Here is a 20,261-nt window from a genome sequence, read left to right as displayed (position 1 = left end):
TACTATAGCTATGTAGCTTTAAACTGTTGTTTTTTGTTTTTGTTTCATTTTACTGGTTTTGGTGGCTCAATAGCAAAAGTAATTGTGCCACTCTTTGAAACTTCTCTTTTTCCTGAATGCAAATCAAATTGAAACTTCTGTTTTTCTTTATTTGTCTGACCTTTTTAGGAAGAAGACTTTCGGGTTATGTAGAAGCAGAAGTTTGTGGAAAAACAAGTGTCAAGAATGATACGTCTCTTCTAATCATTAACCCTTGTGCATGCAGGGACTTGAGGCAAATGATACAAGCTTTACGGGTGTGGGGTCGGTTGGACCCCATTTTTAAACACAAGGGTTAAGATGATGAGTTAGATATCAGTGCGTTGGTCATGATGAACCAACTTTGAACTTCTTGCTTGTGGTCATGCACCTCTACTGCTTTATCAAAACAAAAAAGGTACACTCTAATGCAACTTTTGTTACCATTTGCTGTGGTTTTGTTTTGCGGTGCCACGAGATTCATGTCCATTCAGTGTCAGAATCAGGTGTTCCCATGTTTTTCAACGCCACAGGTTTATAAAATTAGGCAGGTAGGCATGCCGACTGTTTTTACAAACATTTGTGAAAGTATGGCTCGCTCTCAGGAGCTCAATGAATTTCAGTGTGGATCTGTGACATTTTCTCACTCCTAAATATCGTATTAGAAGAAAATGGAAGTGTTTGGAAATGACAGCGACTCGGCCACAAAGTGCTTATGCCACGTAAACTGACGGAGCGGGGTCAGCGGATGCTCTCAAAACTTTTAATACTTTTTCTTACATTTTTATTTTGAAAGCAGGACTTCGTGTCTTTCTTCTCAAAACTGGTAGTGATTGTACTCTAAACTTCTCCTCGCGCTCAGACTTAGTCATGTAACTTCCTAAAGTTACTGTCCAAATTTCAATTAAATCCACGCATACGTTTTTCTCTTGAACAGAGCACAGTTTAAATTGGACAGAGGTTTGTTTGTGCTCCGCAGCTCGTAGACAACCTCACAAGGAAGTGTGTTGTCAGAGGCTTTATTTATGCCTGTTACTTTAAAAACCTCATACAGAGGGATCAGGACTTCTTTTTCTGATTTAATACTTGAGAACTCTGAGATGTCTGCTCCAAAACAGGTGGAGATCTCAAAGCATGACTGGTTACCAAATGTTTTCTAGCAAGGATAGACACCCATCGAACTGGACGAAGAAGCACCAAGACGAATCTCTTTGTTGAGAACATCTTTGCTGAATTTGCGGTTTGCTCTCCGGAAAACGGTGACACAATTTTCTGCTTTAGGTTTGATGGTGCGCAGAGCCATGGTGAGGTAGAAGTGCAGAGTGTGATATTGAAATTTGGTTTTGTACTTAGAGTTTTGTTTTCGGACTGCGTTGTTGAATTTGTGGGTGTACGCGTAAAGAGCCATGATTTGTTCCTTCTTCAGCGGCGTCCACATATTCTTCCATATGGTGTTGTAGTATTTCTCTGCTTTATCCCAGGCCTGCTGGAAGGCCTTCCTTTTGGTTTTCTCATTTTGTAAAAACTTTTCCTTTACTTTTTTCTCCATGTCTTGTTCACATTTGTCATACATGTTTTCCACAGAGGTTTTGGCCATATCCAGTTTGATTAGACCACGAATCCAGTTTTTTACTGTTTGCCAGAACTAAACAGAAACACAAAAGAAACATGTTACTGATTATTATGTTCATGTTCAGCATGTGTGGATGTAAAAACAATTAATATAAAACATCCCTCACCTTCTTGAAATTCTCCAGCGGCATCCCAACACAGGATGCAAATAACATGAAGACGACCACCCGGATTACCAACCGTCCTATCTTGACTCAGCAGACAACTCTGAAAACACATTTTAAACAAAGCAGATCAATGAATAACTGAGTTGGGCCTTCGTTGAGGTTTATGGGTACATATTAATGTTCAGACAGATATTGTGGTGAACTAACAAAAAAACAAACAAAAGTTAGAATCCTGAAATAAGCAGAAAGCCAGTATAAAGATGTCAGCACAGATGTAATTTGATCAACACACGTCTGTCTAGGAAATTCATATCCAGGTGAATTTTTCCCCCCTGGCAAATGTTAAATTGAAGACTTAAAATATCAGAGTTACTGAAGTCTATGTAAAATGCAATTGAAGTATAAGTTAAGACACTTTAAGTTCTTTTAAGGTATTTAGGACTTTAGCCAGAAGTCTTAGCTGGAAAAAATGTAACAAATATTTAATGGATGTGATTATGAATTCAAAATCTGCTGTTTATGATATTTGTTCTGTAATGTTGGCTTACACTGCAGCAACATAGAGTTTTTTCAGCATTTGAAATGTGATGGTGGACTACGAGGAAGTGCAGAAACATGAACATGTCTGATTTGAACCAGGAAGCCAAACTTTTTGGACATATACATGAGTATTAAAGGACATAAGTAAATGTCTGAACAGCCTTATCGAACTTAAGTATAAACAATAACATCATAATGAATATTTATATGTGTACAATGGATAAACGTTAGAGTTTTTGTTTTTACTGTAGTTACTGTTGAATTGCAGTGTCACATTGATAATCTTAGTTTTACCAAAGGTAATTTAAAGTGTTTATCATTATTATTATTCTTGCTTTGGATTACATCTTATCTCATCAAAGGCTTATTCCATTAGTTTCAATATCATATTTCCTTAAGGAAGTTTAATTGTTCTGGAAAATTGGAGAGTAAAAAAACATCATACCTGAGGTTACTGTATTAAAATATTAAAAATGGTTTCTGTGTTTAAGTATGATTGTTTTTCTTTTGGCAGAAAAATCTACAGCAATAAATTCTTCAGGATCCAAAAAATTAAAGTGAAAAAATGCAAAAACACTGAGTAAAATGAAGAAGCCTTCTGCCCACCAGCCCTGTACTACGCTGTTTTATACTCAAGGCAGAAGCAGAAGTTCATAAGCTAACCTATCACCAGATAAAAAAAACCCCATCTAAACTTATCTGCAGAAGAACACATTTATTTATTATTGCAAATCTCAAAGCTCATAAGTCACAGTCTTTTTCTGTTAATTGTGAGCTGCAGCTTCCTTTTACTTGCTAACCATCTGTTGCACGGCCTTCTGCGTCTTCAGCTGCAGTGTGCATGAGGTCTGCATCTGCTTCTGCACTTGAGCTGTTCACACCTTATTCTTGGAGATCTCACTTCTCTATCAGTTGATTCGCCTCCACTATTCTTTGTTTATGATTGTTTTTTTCCCCGTTAGCCCTAATACGCAAAAGAGACAGAAGACACACAAAACCAACTGCGATTCACCGTCACCAACACATAAACACTAAATATTTTTTGCAAAAAAAACACTTGAAATGGATTTTCAGTTTTGACCTTTTTTTAAAAAAAACACTGTAGAATTCCACTAATAAAACGGCTTCATCAAATTTCACATTGAAACTATTGTTGATCAGAACCAAAGTGATTGGGTTATCAAGAAAATATCAATAGAGGACTAATGAATCAGATGTTAGTGTATTAATATGAAGACTAAATATTTTACATCCAAGCATTCTGTTACTCTTACGAGTAATAAAACTGTTTTTACAGCCAGTACAGTAATTAGCAACCGACCGCATCATCACTTTTGGTACCAAGTACATTCTTTATACAATAGCACACATTTATCTTTTTTATATTATTATTGAGAAAACCTTTTTTTTTCTTTTGTAAATTATTTTGTGGAAAACATCAGTGTGTAGTTTTGCTATATTCCTTGTGTTTAAAAAATAGTGGCTAAGCAATCATGAGCTAAAAAGAAAGTAATGGAATATAAAAAGAAAAGCAAAAGAGAGAACCGAAGCCGAGAGAGGATGTTTTCCATACTTACTTTTTCAGACGGTTTTCTCAAGATAATGAGTTAATATTGCTTTCATTTTAAAAAGGAAGTTTAACGCACACACGCACACCAGTCATCTTGTGATTAATTTGTTATCTTCATAAAACCAGAAGTATTTCACACAGCCTGGCTTCTAACATGCAGAGCACCCTGTCACTTTAAATGACAGCAGTCTGGGTGACGGGTTTCAGAATCAGATCAACTCAAATACGTTTTGGCTCAGTTAAAACAAACAGTCACTTATGTTAATGTATCTTCTTTTTTTTTCTATTTTTGTGTGACACATTTTACCTAAAACTTGAATCAAGTCATATTAATTAATTAATCCGTTATTATACAAACAATACACACATAATCCTTCTAAAATGTTGTATAACTTAATACGTGCACAATGCTGACATTCATTAAAGAAACATAATGCATATTTACATAATAATGTATTTATTGAAGTTGCACAGAATAAAGTAACAGAACAGTATTTTCTTTCAGCGGAAATACTTTCACATTAGCAAAACGATGGTTTAAAACCTGTTTTCTAAGCAAACCCAAAGCTTTAGCTTGCAGCAGTTAAATGCTTCTAAGCAGCATAGAGAAGCTCGCCATTAGCTTTACGCTGCAGACTAAATTTCTGCATGTTTATTAAGTTAGAAAGTTGAGAGAAATCAATCTGAACTTTCTCTTTAAAGATCAGCCAGGTGTAGATTAAGAACAAGATGAAATTTCTAAATTTATGCGTGTGAAGAAAGAAAATCACAAAATTATTTGGTTTACAACTTTGCAGTTAAGATTGCTTTGGACTCCAGTAGATTCCAGAACAAAGACAATCTCACAGTCATTAAGTTCACGAGGTTTATCTTTGCTGGTTATCTTGAACTTCTCATAAGGTGGAATGAGCACCTCCTCCTCTTTCTTTCCATGCTTTGGGTATTTTTTCAGATAAGCTCCATGACGGGTTGTAATTTTAAAGCATGTTGTCTTACCAAAGTGTGTCAGATTTGATAATGTGGAGGAGGAGGCAAAAAAACCAAATCGAATTTCTTGGTTGACTTCACCAGTGAAGGCAACTCTGGTTCTACGGAAAGTTGTGTAGCATTTGTTATGGTTGAGTATCTGTATCGCTCTGGTCAGCCAGAAATGCAAAGAGTGGAATGGAAAAGATGAACTATATTGTTGTCTATTGGTCCGGACTGCGTCGTTGAATTCCTTAAAGAAGTCTGCTGGTCCTCCAGCTGTGTAAACACAAATTGCTTGCATGTGATCTTTTGTTAGAGCTTCATCTTCTGGTTCTTTGTGTTCCATATTCCTGTCTGAACGATTTTTTTCTGCGTTCCATGCCTCCCTGAATACATTATTTTCCATTTCCTTGTCAAAGTATTTATTCTTGACCTTTGCTTCCATCTTTGTAGCGCAGGTAGAGTACCTGTCATCAACAGAGTTTACAGCCATGTCCAGTGGGAAGGACTGATCATTGGTCTAAAAGGAATGAGAAAAAACACATACATATGATGAAGAGCAAAGCAGAATGTAGATGAAGTTACATTCATTTCACTTACTTAGTTGGAAATAACGGTGATGTTACATGTTTCAATGTAGGAAATAAAAATAAAAAAAACATTGCAAACTTAAAATTGAAATGACCTTTCATGAATTTTGAAAGTAGAATTGCTTTCATTTTTATTTTGAATAAAAATTTAAAACTTTAATAAAGTATATTGAAATTGCACAATAACACTAGCCAAAAATAAATAAATAAAAATTACCTTCTCTTGGGGAGCAGGAAGCAGGCAGCAAAGGGGCAACCAGAGAAAACCAATCAGGAGCACTTTGGCCTTCATCTTCACAACCCTGCAAACAAATTATTGGTCCAGAAAAATAGGAAAAGAATATTTAGCAATGTAGTGGCTATATATAATAAATATTATAATTTAACTCCAAAGTAGCTCTATCACTGTTGTATTTTAAAACCGAAATGAAATCTTTAAATTTTTCCAAAAACAACCTCCTTTTGGAATATATTACCAAGTGATGAAGTGTTGGCCAGTCGRATTATGATTTATTCAATGGCTGCTCCTTAAATACTCTGCTGTCTAGAAAAGTCCCGCCCACAGACACACACATAGAAATACTTCAAAACTTTGTGGTCAACTTGAAATAGCAGGGTAACTCATGCAGTGTGCMGGTGTGTTGCTGCTCTAGACTCTCAAACTACAGCATTATAGAGTATTTACTACAGTTTGAAACGGCGCTAAAAACAAAACAAAATTAAAAAGAACAACCAGTCATTCTATTTCAGTCAGAGCCAAAAATTACTTCTTCTTTTTTTTTTTTTTTTTTTTGCAGACTGTGTATTTCTAATCCACCTATGCAGATGTTGTATTTATTTGGTTTCATCTGTAATTAAGGAAGCTGTAAATGTAAATGAGGAAATGTTTGAATACAGTTTAAATACACATTGATTTTACATGTACCTTCAGTGTGTTGACATGTTTTGCTGGAACTCTACTTATTCACATATGCTATCTGATATAAAGATTAAATAACTATATATTTTGAGAAAAGTTCCATACTGCAGCTTTAAACAGAAGCAAATTCCCTGAGGCAGACACAAGACTGTTTTCTCACTCAAGTGGTAATTTGGCTCTCATTGTGGTGCCAGTTTTTGCCGTTATTGTCTTTGTACTTACCTTCACCTTCTCTCCTTCCTTCTCAGTCCTGCTTCCTTGCGGATCTCCCATTCCTGGTTCCCAGTGTTTGTTAACCATCATTACCTCCATCTGCCTGAAGATCCTTCCTCAGGATTCTCTTCATCAGTCTCCTCATCGCTCCCCTGGCTGCCACCTGCCTGCCACCTGCCTGCCACCTGCCTGCCACCTGCCTGCCACCTGCCTGGATTCCATTCAATTACGAACCACAAAGAGGTGAAAGTGCTTTAGCTCTATCTAAGATTGATTGAAATGTTTTCAAATCAGATGGAAAAAAAAAAGACACGAATTGGTCACCACAGACCACCACCTTAACCACATTGGAACCACATACTCTCAGAGTACATGACCTTGGTGAACAGTTTATATAACACTGAATGGGCATGAATCTTGTGGCATCGCAAATCAAAACCACAGCAAATGGTAACAAATGTTATGTTACAGTGTGCCTTTTTGTTTTGGTAATGCAGTAAAGGTGCATGACAAAATTACACCGATTCATTTTTCAAATACATAATTGACCATGTAATTATCATTTTGAATCTGTAAACCAGCCAGTCTGTTAGCAGCTTGTATCATTATTATTTCATGCTGATTCTGTGGCGCGTACAAAGACTTGTCCAGGACATTGACAAAGCATGATAAACATACAGAAGCATAGAGAGGAAGTGAAAACTTCTCTCTTCCTCAGTCATCTATCAAATCTGTGACTTCATGTTGTTTTTGGCTATTTACCATCAGCATCTTCTTTGGTGGAAACCTCTGAGGACCTTTTGCCAAAGGTCAGGGATACATCACCAGGCAGATAAAGTTGAGACTCAGTGAGCTCACTGACCTTCTGCGCCTGTTTTATCCTGTTTGGGGGCAACAGAAAGACTGGAAGCTAACCCAGGAGACCCTGAAGTGGAAGAGTCCTTAGATGCCTTTTTTCCAAAATGAAGAACATGAAAGTCTCCACAAAGAAATGCGTCGACACACAGGTGAATTTTGATCGATCCAACCACAGAAACGCAAACAATCTGGCACAGCTTGTGCAGAATAAAATACAGTTCATATATTGTGTGGTACCACACAATATATGACATGACAATATATACATGACATTATATGCAAGATCATGCACTTATTCACACCACTATTATTTTGTTGTCATGAATGGCCTCACACATAAATAGATTATTTTTGTGTGTTAACCGTATTTMTGCAGAGCAGCATGAGAGTTTTTAGTGAACATACCACGTCCTGCTTCTCATAAGACCACTTCCTGTGGAGCTCAGACATGCAGAACCACAAATTGATAAACTAAAACTTAGTTCAGATTCTGTGCAAAGAGACAGTTCAACCACCAACTAGAGTCAAGTTAAAATCAACCCTAGAATTAAACAAAAAAAAAATCATTTAAAGACATTTTAGACTTGAAGCTATAATTTTTCATCTGTGTTATGGCTCTTTTAATTTGGCTTACAAAATTAGTACAACCAGGACTTTGCTTTGATTTATTTGTTGTGGTGAATTTACAAAATTTCCCAACGTGCAGATGCAATACAAAGACATTCGTTTAGAATAAATAATCACTACTTTGTAGTTAATTATTTAGGTAAATATTTTTTAAAGAAAATGTTTCTTGGAATATTTTAATATCCTACAAGTGTTTATAATATAAATTAAGACTGCAGTTAAATAAGCAATAACATGAAAATTACCAGGACGATCGTAGCACCCAGCACAACAGCCACGTAGCATTTCTGTTTGCGTTTCACGAGAATAAAAGAGTTTATCATTAGCAGCACAGCGCATGCAGACATGGTCAGGGTGTTGCCTCCACCCCAGTTTAAAAGTCCTCCACCCAAAAAGGATTTTGTTAGCTTCTGACTCAGTTTGCAGTTTTGGTCTGCCTTTGGTTTCTTGGTGCTCTGAAGCTTGTAGACCACGTCACACCACGGGTCGCCCGTCACAACGCCCGTGACCCGGAAAACCTCGTAGGTCGGAATGAGCACCTGTCCCATCTGGTTTACGCTGGAGTAATGCGTGATGTCAGCACCGAAGCACGTTTGGATCTCAAAACAGGAGACGTTGCCGTTCACCTCAAACGACCGCTTGCTTGAGATTGCCCAAGTGAATCCCCCAAAGCGGACGTTTGTGTCTACGACATCCTGGTCGAAGCGTTTCCAAGTCCTGAGGTAAACAGTTCGGCACTCAGAGTGGTTCGGATTTAGGGCTTGAATGGCGTCGGTCAAGTAGAAATACAGAAAATGAAACATGAAGCTGTCCGTGCTGTACTTGTGTTTCCCCGTTTTCACGGCCGTGTTGAAATCCCGTCGGATGTTGGCCAGTTTTGTGAAAATGTACAGGGACGTGGTGTGATCGTCTTGCAGGTGCTTGTGCACAGGCTTCTTGGCATTTCTCTCGTCTACTGCCCAGGCGTAGCTAAGGTTCCTGTTGACGTGCCACTCAAACACACCGTACAGGTTGATGAGAGACATGGATTTAGAACGACAGCCAGCATACATGTCGTCAATGGAATCTGGGGCCATATCCAGGGGCAAGACTGCAGCATTCTGGAATGAAAGATGGTTGATCATGTGAAATATTTCAGGAAATTGAAAATATTTTTTTTCTTCAATTGCCTGGCATTTTTCTACTGTGGAAAATATGAATATTAGGGCAACACTAAGACAATAAAGAAAAATAGAATTACAAGAATAAGAGTCATAAGTACTGCTAGCGTCATACTGCTTGTATCATATTGCTTTTCTTCAGGGATGACACTGCAAAAAAATATGTTTTTACATATCTGTTAAAACTATCACTATGTCGTGACAGTGTGGTATCAGATAATGTGAAAAAATATTTGCTACAGCTGGTTCACCACCAAAACAGAGGTCACCATGAATGCTAAGGCTAGTTAGCATGACCACCGAAGACGGAGGTAATGGGAAGTTGTTTCTCCGCCATTAGAACAATTGATAGCCCATACATGAGCCTACGTGTCACAACATGGAGAGAGTTTTAACAAATATGTTTTTAAAAATTTGTAAAATAGTTACATACTGTAGCTTTAACTTACGAATACTAATGCATTACGTTTGGCCACCCTGGATTTTCCTCCCTTTATTTTCATTCTCAGGGTAACCAAAACAATGCCACCAAACAACCACCAGAGGGAGCTCTAAACTTAGTGTAACTTATATAGGGCAGAACAGACGGTAGTAGAGTCAGGACACCAACTTAAACATTCACAACTCATAGCTGGTATCCTTCCAATCTGAGTTTAGTCACCATATTTTGTAAAGAAAAAAAAAAGGCGACTAAACATATCCATTATGTAATTCTGGCCCCTCCGAAAAATGTTACTCTAATTGCGGCAAAAATAAATGTCTCTAAAAGGTGCAGTGTGTAAAAAGTATTGAAACCTTTACATCATATTTTCATCCTATTCATGATGCTTTCTTTGTCTTGACACACTAAAACCCAAAATAAAATACACTGAAATTTGTAATTGTGACATGATAAAATGTGAAAAGGTTTGAGGTGGCTACAGTGGCGCAACTACACATTATTCAGGTGGATGCAAAAACATAAATCCCCCCCCTGAAGGAAGGTACGTCAGGTCAGGGCTAAGGACCAAAGGACCTCGTCTTCCCCCCCGATACATGAAAGGTAAGACTCGCTACATTTACCTCGTTGTGCGCGAGGTGAAGGAGCATAAGGCGCGCTGAAGTGTATGGGAAAACATCATCGGCATGCCGCCCCCTCCAGATGGGGTTTTGACGCCCCCTCTGGTGCTGCCCCCCTATGCGTTGCATGCCCTGCATACCCACTTTTTGCGCCACTGGGTGTCTAAATACTTTTGCAAGGCACTGCAGTAAACTGCTTCTTAGCTTTTGGTTCATTTAAGGAAAACAAAATAATCTCACCTCGGCAGGTCTCTGGGGCCACCACAGGATTAGAAACGGGTCATTGTACAACAGGACCAGGACCAGCAACAGTCCGCAAAGAGGAACCAGGTTTAGGAGTTTAATCCCACGCATTGATTCCCACCGGAATGTCATATCTGGTTTAAAGAAATGACCAAGGGATGTTGTTGACTTTAAAAAAAAAACTTGAATGTTTTTGAAGATCAGCAATAAACCTTTGTCAACGGAAAACACAGGGCTCTTTATAATCTTGTAATCCACCTTTAGGAACTAAATGGAAGCATTTTAGGCTTACCTTTTTACTGCAACTGGCTTCATAACCCATGGAGCACAAAAAAAGACAGAGACTAGGAAGGGAAATGTTTTCTTTTCTCCACCTAAGCATTACTGCAGGACAGGATTTACAGGTGCAGCTACTCGGCCCACACCTTCATTAGAGCTGCTGCTCAAAATAACCAAGAGTTTGCATTCTGTGTTTGCACAGAAGTTACTGCTAGATTAGAAACAACTGATCAAGTTCCCCTTTCATCTTTCTCCTTTTCAAACATTCTTGCTTTAGTTTGGAGTTTACTGTGTTGCACCATGTAGAATTTTTTTTATTATCATTTGTATACATTTATATGTAATAAATACAAGCACACTCCACTTTCTGTCTGTGTTTGCACGGCCAGAGCGAGATCCTCTTGGTGGTAAAACTAGTGAATCCGGTTTAGCTACCAGATGCAAACAAAGGTGAGTCATTCAAGCGCAGAAAACACAGAAACACACATTTACATATAGCTCTCATCATAGCGGTGAACAGCATGTGGTAAGTTATCAAACTTATTTTCCCTTTTATATATCTGTGCTCTGTATGTGAGTTGCCTGCGGTTAGCTTGAATATTTTGAAAAATTTGACGGATTGATGAAATCCATGGTAAAATAGGTCACTAATTCCTCACGTTGCCAGATTTTTGCACCATGTTACTTGGAAGTAGATCAAGTTGTGCCAAAAGAGTTTAGATTTCGGGGTACCGTCTCGACTTACTCTGATTATGTTGCGCTACATGATGTCTTTTCTTTCTTCTCCCAGATGAATGATGCCATCTCAGAAAAGGCAACAGAAGGTGTCTGCATGTGTGATTGCTTCTTTGGTTTTTTTAGAAGGACTACTTTTAGTTTTTGTCATACATATTTGTCTCAGTTGGAGGGACACTGTTGGAGAGGCAAGTCACAGTCCCTCTTATTTTTGCCCAATCATACTTTAAACTGCAAATGATCATAAATATAAAATGACCGAACTGGAATTCAAAATTCAAGAGCCTGATGTGTGTTTTTAAGATATTACTGATTGTTTTTGACAATTTTTAAGATGGAAATGTGCAGCAGTTCTCCACCTGTGTTGCCGTCTTGTGAGCTCTCTCGAAACATTTTGTTTCCCCTCCTTTTCAGAGTTCTCAGCATCTGACCTCTGACCTCGATGGCGACAAGTTCGCTGGCTGCAGAACCAAGGTCGCGGTTCTGAATGACGAGGCCATGAAACAAAAATGGCACACCTGCAGCGCACATTTCAGCAAGGCCTGGAGCAAAGCAGGGCAAAACCTGACAGAACCAGCAGACAAGTACATGGAGAAAAGCCATTCTCTGGCTTTAAACATGTTCACCGAAGAGGTGCTGAAACAGGGGAACAAGAACTCTGAAGCCGCAGAAAGGACTCCAGAACAAAGACGTGCTTTCGAACCCGTCTCCCTTTATTCCTCCCTAAGTGAGGCAATTCTAATTTTAAAACAAAATCAGGTGATGTGTCTGAGTACATACTACAGATCCGAAACCGTTTTGGCGCTCAACGTCTCCGCTGGCCTGGTTCGATTCAGCACCTTCATTTTAGGCTCTAATGAGTGGCATTCTGATGGAAATGTTTCATGTTTTGATGTATACTCTTGCTTTGGAGCAAACATAACTAAATATTCCATCCTTAAAGGAAATAATCAAGTCCTGATTCCTCCGTATGAAGTTTTTACAGTCACTGATGTCCAGAAACAAACCAGTTCATGTAAAATCACCTACAAACTGAGAAGTAATCTGAACTGTGTTTATGACGAAGAGCACAACCAGTTGCATTCCATATCTGCATTACCTGCAGAGGGATTTTGGCTCATTTTCACCATCATTTGTTTTGTCCTTCTGTCGCTTTTACTGCTCTGTGTTATTGTGAAACTTTACCGGAGAATCAGCTCGGCTGGCAGAGTTTCAAATTTACATATCACTGTCCAATCCCATTATAGCCTGTAATGCTGCTGGCATACAATGCAATAGATATAAAAAGAGAAAATATAAACAACTTTTTACCTCATGTAATTTTTATTTTTTTGCAAACACAAACACGGAGGAGAACTTCTGTTCTCCAACAATCTGCAGACCGGTGGGGTGAACGCCTCTTTTCAGTCCATCCAGAACCTGAGCGTGACCAGGAGGCGTCTCGCTTAGGAAAAGGTGTTTATAGAGGCGTCATCCATACATGCTGTGCAAGTCTAATACATTCAGTTTGTCCGACAACCGGGAAAATGCATTTCTCCAGAAGAGATCTCCCCAGTCCTGACGGAGCTGAGGGAGAGAATACCAGGTGCAGGAAAAGACTTGTTTATTAATAAACAAGAAATATCTTGTTTATTGGAATCAGTGATGGTCTGGCTCGACTCCTTTGACGGCAGCATGGATAGAGAATTGTACAGTGCAGGCAGTTGTTCAGTTTGTGAGGTGGATTCTTTAGAGCTTGTGAGCAAAGACCCGCTGGTTGTACTCCCATTTTCACCATGGGAAGACAGCTTATCTCTTTTCAGCTGTTGGGTGTATTTGGGGATCAAATGGATTTGTTCAGCCTGCGGGTCAAAGTTAAATTACAAACACTGCCTCACTGACAACAATATTCTGATCTTTTTTCTGCCACAGTCAACCAGACAATCATTTAAAGCACAAAGTCATTCCCAACCCGAGCATCGATGTACCTGGAGAATGTGGAACGGAGCGCTACAGCCTTTGTCATCTGTGGTTCTGACCCGGCCCAGTTTCTCTCAACTTTTCTTAAGATCATAAAGTTGATCAGTGGTGCCWGTGGGCACTCAGTATTTGTCTAAATGATTTAAACAAAAGTCAGTCTGACTTTTGTTGCCTGTAAAAAAAATTTTTTTWAAAAATCTTCTAGGAATGTCTTTAGAACAATGCTGAAAGTTTTTTTTTTTTTAACTCTTGTGTATGGTTATGTAGTGAAAGCTATGTGGTTAAATGTTGTATATAAGACGTTTGCCCTCCAATTCTGACTGCCTTAGTGTTATGTAAGGCATGCATGACAAATAAAGTCAACAATAACACAGTGACAATAGCTAATAAAGTTTATTCATCCGTTTAAGAAAACTGTTAAACAATAATTACAACAAAGAACCAAATAAACCTCAAAGGGCAGTAAAAATATACCAAGTACAATACAATATTCCAAGTGGAAGAACAAAGAGCGACTTTCAGCAGCTAAACAGGAATGGCACTTCTGGGGTCTGTTTCACAAMRCTGGATCGWCTCGAAGTGCACCTGAATATTCAAGCAGACACTGAGATGAGCTTTAAGTCGGATGTGTTCGAAGTTCATGAGACAGATTCCAGATAGCAGAAGACGGCAAACCAGCTTGTCTGAGCACAAACCGAATCGGGAGGTGAAGAGGAATGAAATRCATTACAGCAATCACTAAAATCAAATAACAGCAACGTCTACTATTTAAAAGGAAAAAAGGAGAAATCATCTGCCTGGAAATTAACAAGACGGGTAAACGTCAAAGCAGCCACAAAGCATCCATTTGCTTCACAACTTAGGAAATAATACGCCCCCTTGTGGGGGGTTTCATTAGAAGCAACTGGACAGCAAAARTAAAAGTGCAGCACTACAAAGAATCTCGATATTTAAATGAAAAGAATTAAACTGAACTAATTTCAGAATATCAACTTCATTGATGAAAACACATTAAGCCCGACTCAAATCAAAGCGTTTAATTCACGTCTGTGAAAGCTTCACAAACCCTCATCACACACTCAAAAAACGATTTACCTTGTCCATTTTCAGTCCGTCAGCACATTCATGGCACATCAGTAAAGAAACCCAGAGCAGGCTCAACATAAGAAATCTACAATATTAATCATTAACAGCCGTATTTACAAGAGCTATCGGGTTACTCTTTTAAACAGAGCAGAGATTAACGTTCCACATACACTTTGCATTATTTTAATAGCCCAAGGTGGATCAAACATGTCCCTGGATCGATGTTTACCTGACAAGAGAGGTGGTCGATACCAGACTAGTAAGCATCTATAATCTACACAAAATAGATCTAAACAGACGGCCAATGACTGGTATGTAGATTTGTTTATCCTTAAAAGGCAACAACAAAAGCTACGGTTACAAATAAATAGCTACAGTTTCATCTATTTTTTTTCTCTCTCTCCATCTAAATGAAAATCTACACAAATTAACGACAAAATACTATGGTAAGACCACTGAATATCTTCTCTTCAAGCCTGTCTCTTCAAAGTTGCTGTGCCGTATGAGCGGATTTTTGGTCCACCGAACCCACAACACGGTAATAAACACATTCCTTCATTGTCAATTGAGGTGTCAAAGACTGGAAAGTGCAGGATGCATCTGAGTAATGTCAGCGATCGAATCCTACGCGCTTGAGCAGAACTGGACTTCTCTCGTTTCGTGAAGACGTTTCGTCACTCATTCAGAGGGGCCTCTTCAATTCTCAACATGGTTGGAAGTAACAGGCTTATGGATCATAGAACAATCACACTAACCGGACAATTAAAGACAACGGGGCCGTTAAGACACGTGTTTTGGTCACATGTCCCATGGTGTGAACTGGGACAAGAAACGACAGAAGTTCAGTTGCCTTCTACTCAAGCACTTAGGATCGTCATGTCCTGGATGACTGAGAATTCTACGCCAGCGTCAGTGATTGAATGAAAAGCACAGTATGTTAGCCCTGTCGCTTGAGAATCTGGTGGTGTRGTTTGATATGTCCGAGTTACACCCGTCTGCATCTTCTTGCAGTGGCAATACTTTGAAGTTTGTTGGAACGGTCTTACTTAAAACTGAAGGAGGGTCTATTGGAAAAAAAGAGCAGAGATTGTAAAAAAAAGAAAAAATAAGATAAAAACAAAAAAGCGCAACAAGACCTTAAAAAAATTATTTTTGTAACATAAGGTTGAACTGCAAATGATTACCAGACTACAGTGTAGGGAATGCAATGCAAAAACTCTGGTGACTTCAGACAGACTCCTCATACGCATGAATGTCTTTACAATTCAGGACTTGTTTACCCAAAACTTTTTACCTCGTTGAAATTAGGACACTTCAATGATAAAAAAAAAAAATAGCACAACCGTGGATTTATAAAGCTAAACTATAGACGTACAGCCATTGATAGAATGGGGATAACTTCTCCACCGTCTGATATCGCAGGAAAATTATTGCCTAAAAACTTTTCAAAGTGTTTCAAACTTTTTGCAGGTGACAAACTCGTATATCAATGTAAAAGTGAAATGAGAGCAAACTCAGAAGGTAAACCTTTGTAATAAAAATTGAAGATGGTAGAAGTGAAAAACCAAAACCCAAGTAATCTCATGGGGAAAGTTTTCAGTCTGAACAGCAAAGAATCATATATCAGAATCATATCCGACAAGCAGGTTGTAATATCCTCAAATATTGGATAACGTAAACAATAATGCCAAATTCCTGGCCTTATAATCAAGATTTATAGACCAAGTGGAGACCTGTCCATTTACTTGCTGGTGAAATGTGCTGACACTGCATTTTTTTAGCATGATGTAATGGTACTTTCCACTTTAGACAATATGCTTCTAACCACGTACTTAAACAATTAAATCCATGAAAGGAATTCATGCCCACAGAGTCTTTGTAAGTCATCAGAGTTGTACATGTAATAAAAAGTCATGAAATTTTGGATTTCTGTAGCTGAACTAATAAAATTTGGATGTGCACGCAGGTAGGTGATGATAAAATTGTAGCATGCAGAGGCACTGAGTTCAAAGAGTTCATAGGCCTACAGTAAATACTCTGAACATGCTTACATTTCAGTCGAAATCTGATTTTCTACTGTACAAAATTACTTCAGACTTCCAATGGAAGCATCGTTTTTTTCTTCATGAGTTACATTACTTATACTGCAACAATCCATTCATACACAGTATAATCACACGTCATATATTTTGTATACAAGTTGTGAACATTCCATGCAGCATTATAAAACCCCGTCTTTGAATAATATTGTCTGGAAAACAAAGAGTATATTGATCGGCGTACTAAAATCTACTGGTTCTTCGACAGACGTCCATTAATACACAGATAAAATAAATGACTGGTGTCTGCAAATGATGTTTTCGCTTCGTCTTAAAGCTCTGCCTTTCTTTTACCAATCTGGACTGGCAAGTTCGATCTTCACACGCTGTGCGCCTAATGAAGCACATACACAAGTCAGCTTGACACATGTGCCTGTCTTTTCAAATTTAGCTCCGACTTTTCATCACCTTCGCTGTGCGCGAGGGTCAGTCGGTGACTAAAAGCTGTCCTAAAATGGTGTTTTGTTCCCCCAACATGTGACAAAAGTGATTTTACCGACTGCATCACATTTATGACACATGAGCTATCCATCACTAGTTTCAGGCAACATCTGACTTTGTAAATGCAATCAATGTACTTCTGCTGATAACGACCTCTTAATCRTCTTCAGATACAGAGGATGAACAAATTAAACTTTGCAAGCGTCAAACCGCCTACTTCCAACTGCAGACAAAGTGACGGTTTCATTTAAAAGGTCTAAGATGTGTAAACATTCCCAGGTTTAAGTAGGCTGTTTTTTTTGTTGGTTTTTTACATATATTTTTGTATTATAACATCTCTGGAAGTATAAAATGGTTTGGCAAATAAGCGGGGAGAGTTACGTACAACAGCGTCCCTGCCTTTGGAGTGCGAACCGGGTAAGTTTGGGGAGACCTGAGGTGCATTCTCTTCGTGATTGTACAGATTTTGCATTTTTTAAAAAGAGTTTAGAGAGGAAACGACGAGTGCAGTGCGATCCACACGCCAGGCTACGGAAACACTTCAACGGATCTACCGTCAAAGTACTTGATTGCCTCTCCGGCGTTCTGTTCTACTTCTACTGTGCTGTTCCAGTTTGAATCGTCAAATCGATCGTTATCATGCCGTCGACTATGCAGATTAGTAACGGGTAAGATTACTCTGAACACTATCGAAGCTGAATCTCCACTGGCTCTGTGGTGTCAAGGCAACTACTTCAAAATGCAATAATTCGTGGCCAGATAGTCTGATTGAAGAAAACATAACTACAGAAACAATGCAAAGGATTTATTTACAAAAAGAACTGCCACTCAACAAAAATAATCTTTGCTTTCGATAAACATTATATGCATTCATTAGAAAAGATCTGACATCTGGCTCGCTTGACTTTACGCTCGGCCACACCAGAGTGACCGGGCCCGCAGCTGCCTGGATGGCATCAATGACGCTAATGAAGACCGATAGAGGGATTGGTATGCGGTAAAGATTATGGTCGATCATCGGATATGGCTAAACAAGTTGAAAGTCAGGGCACTGGTGCTTGGAGGCAAGGGTACCCTCATTGGGCTCATAAGACAACGGGTAAAGAAGAAGAAGAAGTATACAACGGAGGCTGTTCTACTGCTCGCCCATTTCAGCAGGGTCGCAGTCGGAAGGCGGTGTGGATGACTGGAGATGGTTGGAAACGGGTAACTGGTTCAGGGTCGAGCTTTCTGCAGCTTCGCTGGGGACGGGCTCAGGTAGGGTCAGTGTTTCGGGGGCGGACTTTTTACGAGGCCGGTCTTTGGGGACAGAGAGGGATTCGGGTGCATCCGTGCACATCGGGGTTGAGGGGGCACTGGCAGGACCGGTTAGGGCGCAGGAGGACAAGGGGGTCTCGCTTATGGAGATTGATGGGGGAAATACCCCAATCTTCTGGTTGGTGGCCTCCTGGATGGTTCGCTCAAACTCTCTCACCTCATCCATTGTCATGTCTGGAAAGAGATTTTACAAGAGACAATACACAGGTTAGTGTTTTTGTGTGTTCATGTGTTGGCATTGTCTTGGCATGTGGATCTTACTACAAATCAWCTATTTTGTTCATGTTTTGGATGGAGATGCTGGTTATATTGTTCTTTTGCATTTCTGGCCWTTTTGTACCCAGAAAAGACGCCGTCAGCCAAGTCAAGTTCATCTCACCTTACAGACAATTCAAACCTACTTTGAAATYAAATTATTTCTATCATCCACTTGTGACCTGAATATATGGATATATGGCTATAATAAATAATATACATCAGTAAAAAGCTATTYAGAGCCATTTTGGTTTGATAAACCAAAAAAGGGATTTAATCAACGCAATGTTTTTTCTCTGTTTTAATTACAACTCGTCAGCTGGTGATGGCCTCACTAAACAGGATGTTGTTTTTAAAAGGAYGACTGCAAATTCAAGCAGACAGAATTGAAAACTAGTGCAGTTACCAAGCTATAGTTTTACTTGGAAGCATTTTACTATTATCATTAAACTTTAATTGAAGGGTCCTTTGGAGCCTGATTTCTACTTCAACATGACTTTAGGAGAGGAGTGCCATCTGGTGTTTGCAAATACAAATTGCAGGCTGCAAAGTGAGTTTAAAGCAGCTGGAACAGTTCCAGTCTGAATGGACTTTATGTATACGAAGGAATAAATTCCTGAATAGGTAAATGTGTTTAGTCATTCTTCCCCCTTAGAGGAAATATTTGTTTAAAAATGAAATCAGGAACTGGAAATAATATTTGTTAACTTAACCAAACAAAAGAAAAACAAAATGCTGCTTAAAAACCAAAGKATAGATTACACGTTTTTTTATGTTCAGTTTGCCATTKATGTATTATTATTACCATGTTGTTTTTAATTTTTTAACCAACTGTTAGTTTTAAAAAATGTTTCTTTTTTTAGCGCCAAATGTAATGCCTTATGAAGCTTTTAATATRAGACAGAGAAGGGAAAAATGGAGTAAAAAAAGAAAAAGRAAAAAAAGGCACATACACTTGCTTTGTCATGGATCTCTATGTCATCCAGGGAAGATGGGTTTGTTGTGGAATGCTCTTGCTGCTCATTGCAAACTTTAATGTTGGTTTTCTCATGCATTTTTCTCTCGTAATCCCGAACGTCATCCAAAGTCATATCTGCAAAAGGTGAGGGAAGTAGGGGTGCAATGAAGGTCAAAACGTTGGTACCGTTCCATCATGGCTTCCCAGCTCACAGGCGGTTAAGAGAAGGGAAGGATTCACTGGCACTGATAAGCTGTGGCGAGGTTAGCGATGTAGCTACTGGGTAAAGTGTTAGCTGCCCAGAACCCAAAGAGAGTGAAGGACAAGTCCAAGCCAAGAGGGAGCGAGAGAGAGAGAGAGGAGGGGTGAGGGGGAGAGATGGAGAAGCTTTGGGGATTATTCAAGATTAAGGGATAAGCAAAAGGAGGTGGAATCATTGGAAAGAAAAATGAAAAAGGTTCCATTTTTTTTCCACAGGGGGAAAAAAAGTAAAGTAATTTAACAAGGGAAAAATACTTTAGGAGCATTAAGAAGCATCCAGGTTTCAGAGAAGAGGGAGTATTGAGGTTAGTGGTTATTGTGGAGAATCTTTCTGGGTAAAGATAACAGCCTTATTTTGTGTGTGTG

The 20,261-nt window shown here is 38.9% G+C and overlaps 5 protein-coding genes across 9 annotated transcripts in view; 1 reads left to right on the top strand and 4 right to left on the bottom strand.

Moving 5' to 3' along the window:
- Positions 1 to 922: 922 nt before the first annotated feature.
- On the bottom strand, positions 923 to 3,151 carry LOC103462461 (NAD(P)(+)--arginine ADP-ribosyltransferase 1-like). Its single transcript, XM_008405270.1, is given in 3 exon segments — positions 923 to 1,663; positions 1,758 to 1,838; positions 3,098 to 3,151. Coding segments are annotated over 3 exon segments (876 nt in total).
- Positions 3,152 to 4,295: 1,144 nt separating this feature from the next.
- LOC103470426 (erythroblast NAD(P)(+)--arginine ADP-ribosyltransferase-like) lies at positions 4,296 to 7,320 on the bottom strand. Of its 2 annotated transcripts, XM_017305804.1 has the most exons (4): positions 6,766 to 7,320; positions 6,568 to 6,721; positions 5,644 to 5,728; positions 4,296 to 5,356 (listed from the first exon to the last, which is right to left on the bottom strand). In XM_017305804.1, the coding sequence occupies exons 3-4, from the start codon at positions 5,716 to 5,718 to the stop codon at positions 4,634 to 4,636; spliced, it is 798 nt and encodes a 265-aa protein (XP_017161293.1). In that variant the 5' UTR covers positions 5,719 to 5,728; positions 6,568 to 6,721; positions 6,766 to 7,320; the 3' UTR covers positions 4,296 to 4,633. The 2 variants fall into 2 exon arrangements, with proteins under 2 accessions (XP_017161293.1, XP_008417120.1); XM_008418898.2 differs by lacking the exons at positions 6,568 to 6,721; positions 6,766 to 7,320 and adding an exon at positions 5,903 to 6,139 and having other exon boundaries at positions 4,297 to 5,356.
- Positions 7,321 to 7,427: 107 nt separating this feature from the next.
- On the bottom strand, positions 7,428 to 11,229 carry LOC103470308 (T-cell ecto-ADP-ribosyltransferase 2-like). Of its 3 annotated transcripts, XM_008418701.2 has the most exons (4): positions 10,798 to 11,229; positions 10,503 to 10,639; positions 8,217 to 9,143; positions 7,428 to 7,512 (listed from the first exon to the last, which is right to left on the bottom strand). In XM_008418701.2, exons 2-3 carry the CDS (start codon positions 10,635 to 10,637, stop codon positions 8,262 to 8,264), a joined length of 1,017 nt encoding a protein of 338 aa, XP_008416923.1. In that variant the 5' UTR covers positions 10,638 to 10,639; positions 10,798 to 11,229; the 3' UTR covers positions 7,428 to 7,512; positions 8,217 to 8,261. The 3 variants fall into 3 exon arrangements, with proteins under 3 accessions (XP_008416923.1, XP_017161260.1, XP_017161265.1); XM_017305771.1 differs by lacking the exon at positions 7,428 to 7,512 and having other exon boundaries at positions 7,589 to 9,143; XM_017305776.1 differs by lacking the exon at positions 7,428 to 7,512 and having other exon boundaries at positions 7,589 to 9,143; positions 10,503 to 11,229.
- LOC103470161 (ecto-ADP-ribosyltransferase 4-like) lies at positions 7,498 to 14,841 on the top strand. 2 transcript variants are annotated; one of them, XM_008418485.2, is made up of 4 exons: positions 7,498 to 7,565; positions 11,174 to 11,234; positions 11,575 to 11,707; positions 11,934 to 14,841. In XM_008418485.2, exons 3-4 carry the CDS (start codon positions 11,579 to 11,581, stop codon positions 12,771 to 12,773), a joined length of 969 nt encoding a protein of 322 aa, XP_008416707.1. In that variant the 5' UTR covers positions 7,498 to 7,565; positions 11,174 to 11,234; positions 11,575 to 11,578; the 3' UTR covers positions 12,774 to 14,841. The 2 variants fall into 2 exon arrangements, with proteins under 2 accessions (XP_008416707.1, XP_008416623.1); XM_008418401.2 differs by lacking the exons at positions 7,498 to 7,565; positions 11,174 to 11,234 and adding an exon at positions 11,260 to 11,310.
- Positions 14,137 to 20,261, bottom strand: part of LOC103462469 (phosphatidylinositol transfer protein cytoplasmic 1) — a 20,292-nt gene continuing 14,167 nt past the window's right edge. Inside the window, exons 6-7 of the mRNA XM_017303784.1 lie at positions 19,875 to 19,929; positions 14,137 to 18,595 (exon numbers count right to left, since the gene is read on the bottom strand). Of these exons, the coding sequence (XP_017159273.1) occupies positions 18,240 to 18,595; positions 19,875 to 19,929 (411 nt within the window). The 3' untranslated portion in view covers positions 14,137 to 18,239. The remainder of the gene's footprint in view (positions 18,596 to 19,874; positions 19,930 to 20,261) is intronic.

This window comes from Poecilia reticulata, linkage group LG1 (assembly GCF_000633615.1).
Source record: "Poecilia reticulata strain Guanapo linkage group LG1, Guppy_female_1.0+MT, whole genome shotgun sequence".
NCBI classification, from domain to species: domain Eukaryota; kingdom Metazoa; phylum Chordata; class Actinopteri; order Cyprinodontiformes; family Poeciliidae; genus Poecilia; species Poecilia reticulata.
The sequence above is the reverse complement of the archived record's forward strand: the minus strand, read 5'-3'. Positions and strand labels throughout refer to the sequence as shown.

What these genes read in the sequence shown, in the direction of transcription:
- LOC103470426 (XM_017305804.1), bottom strand. Translation starts at nt 5,718, where the DNA reads ATGAAGGCCAAAGTGCTCCTGATTGGTTTTCTCTGGTTGCCCCTTTGC. An exon ending in TTCCTGCTCCCCAAGAGAAG is followed by an intron (nt 5,357 to 5,643) that starts GTAATTTTTATT and finishes CATTCCTTTTAG; the next exon opens with ACCAATGATCAGTCCTTCCC.
- LOC103470308 (XM_008418701.2), bottom strand. Translation starts at nt 10,637, where the DNA reads ATGACATTCCGGTGGGAATCAATGCGTGGGATTAAACTCCTAAACCTG. An exon ending in GGCCCCAGAGACCTGCCGAG is followed by an intron (nt 9,144 to 10,502) that starts GTGAGATTATTT and finishes CTTTCATTCCAG; the next exon opens with AATGCTGCAGTCTTGCCCCT.
- LOC103470161 (XM_008418485.2), top strand. Translation starts at nt 11,579, where the DNA reads ATGATGCCATCTCAGAAAAGGCAACAGAAGGTGTCTGCATGTGTGATT. An exon ending in GGAGGGACACTGTTGGAGAG is followed by an intron (nt 11,708 to 11,933) that starts GCAAGTCACAGT and finishes CCTCCTTTTCAG; the next exon opens with AGTTCTCAGCATCTGACCTC.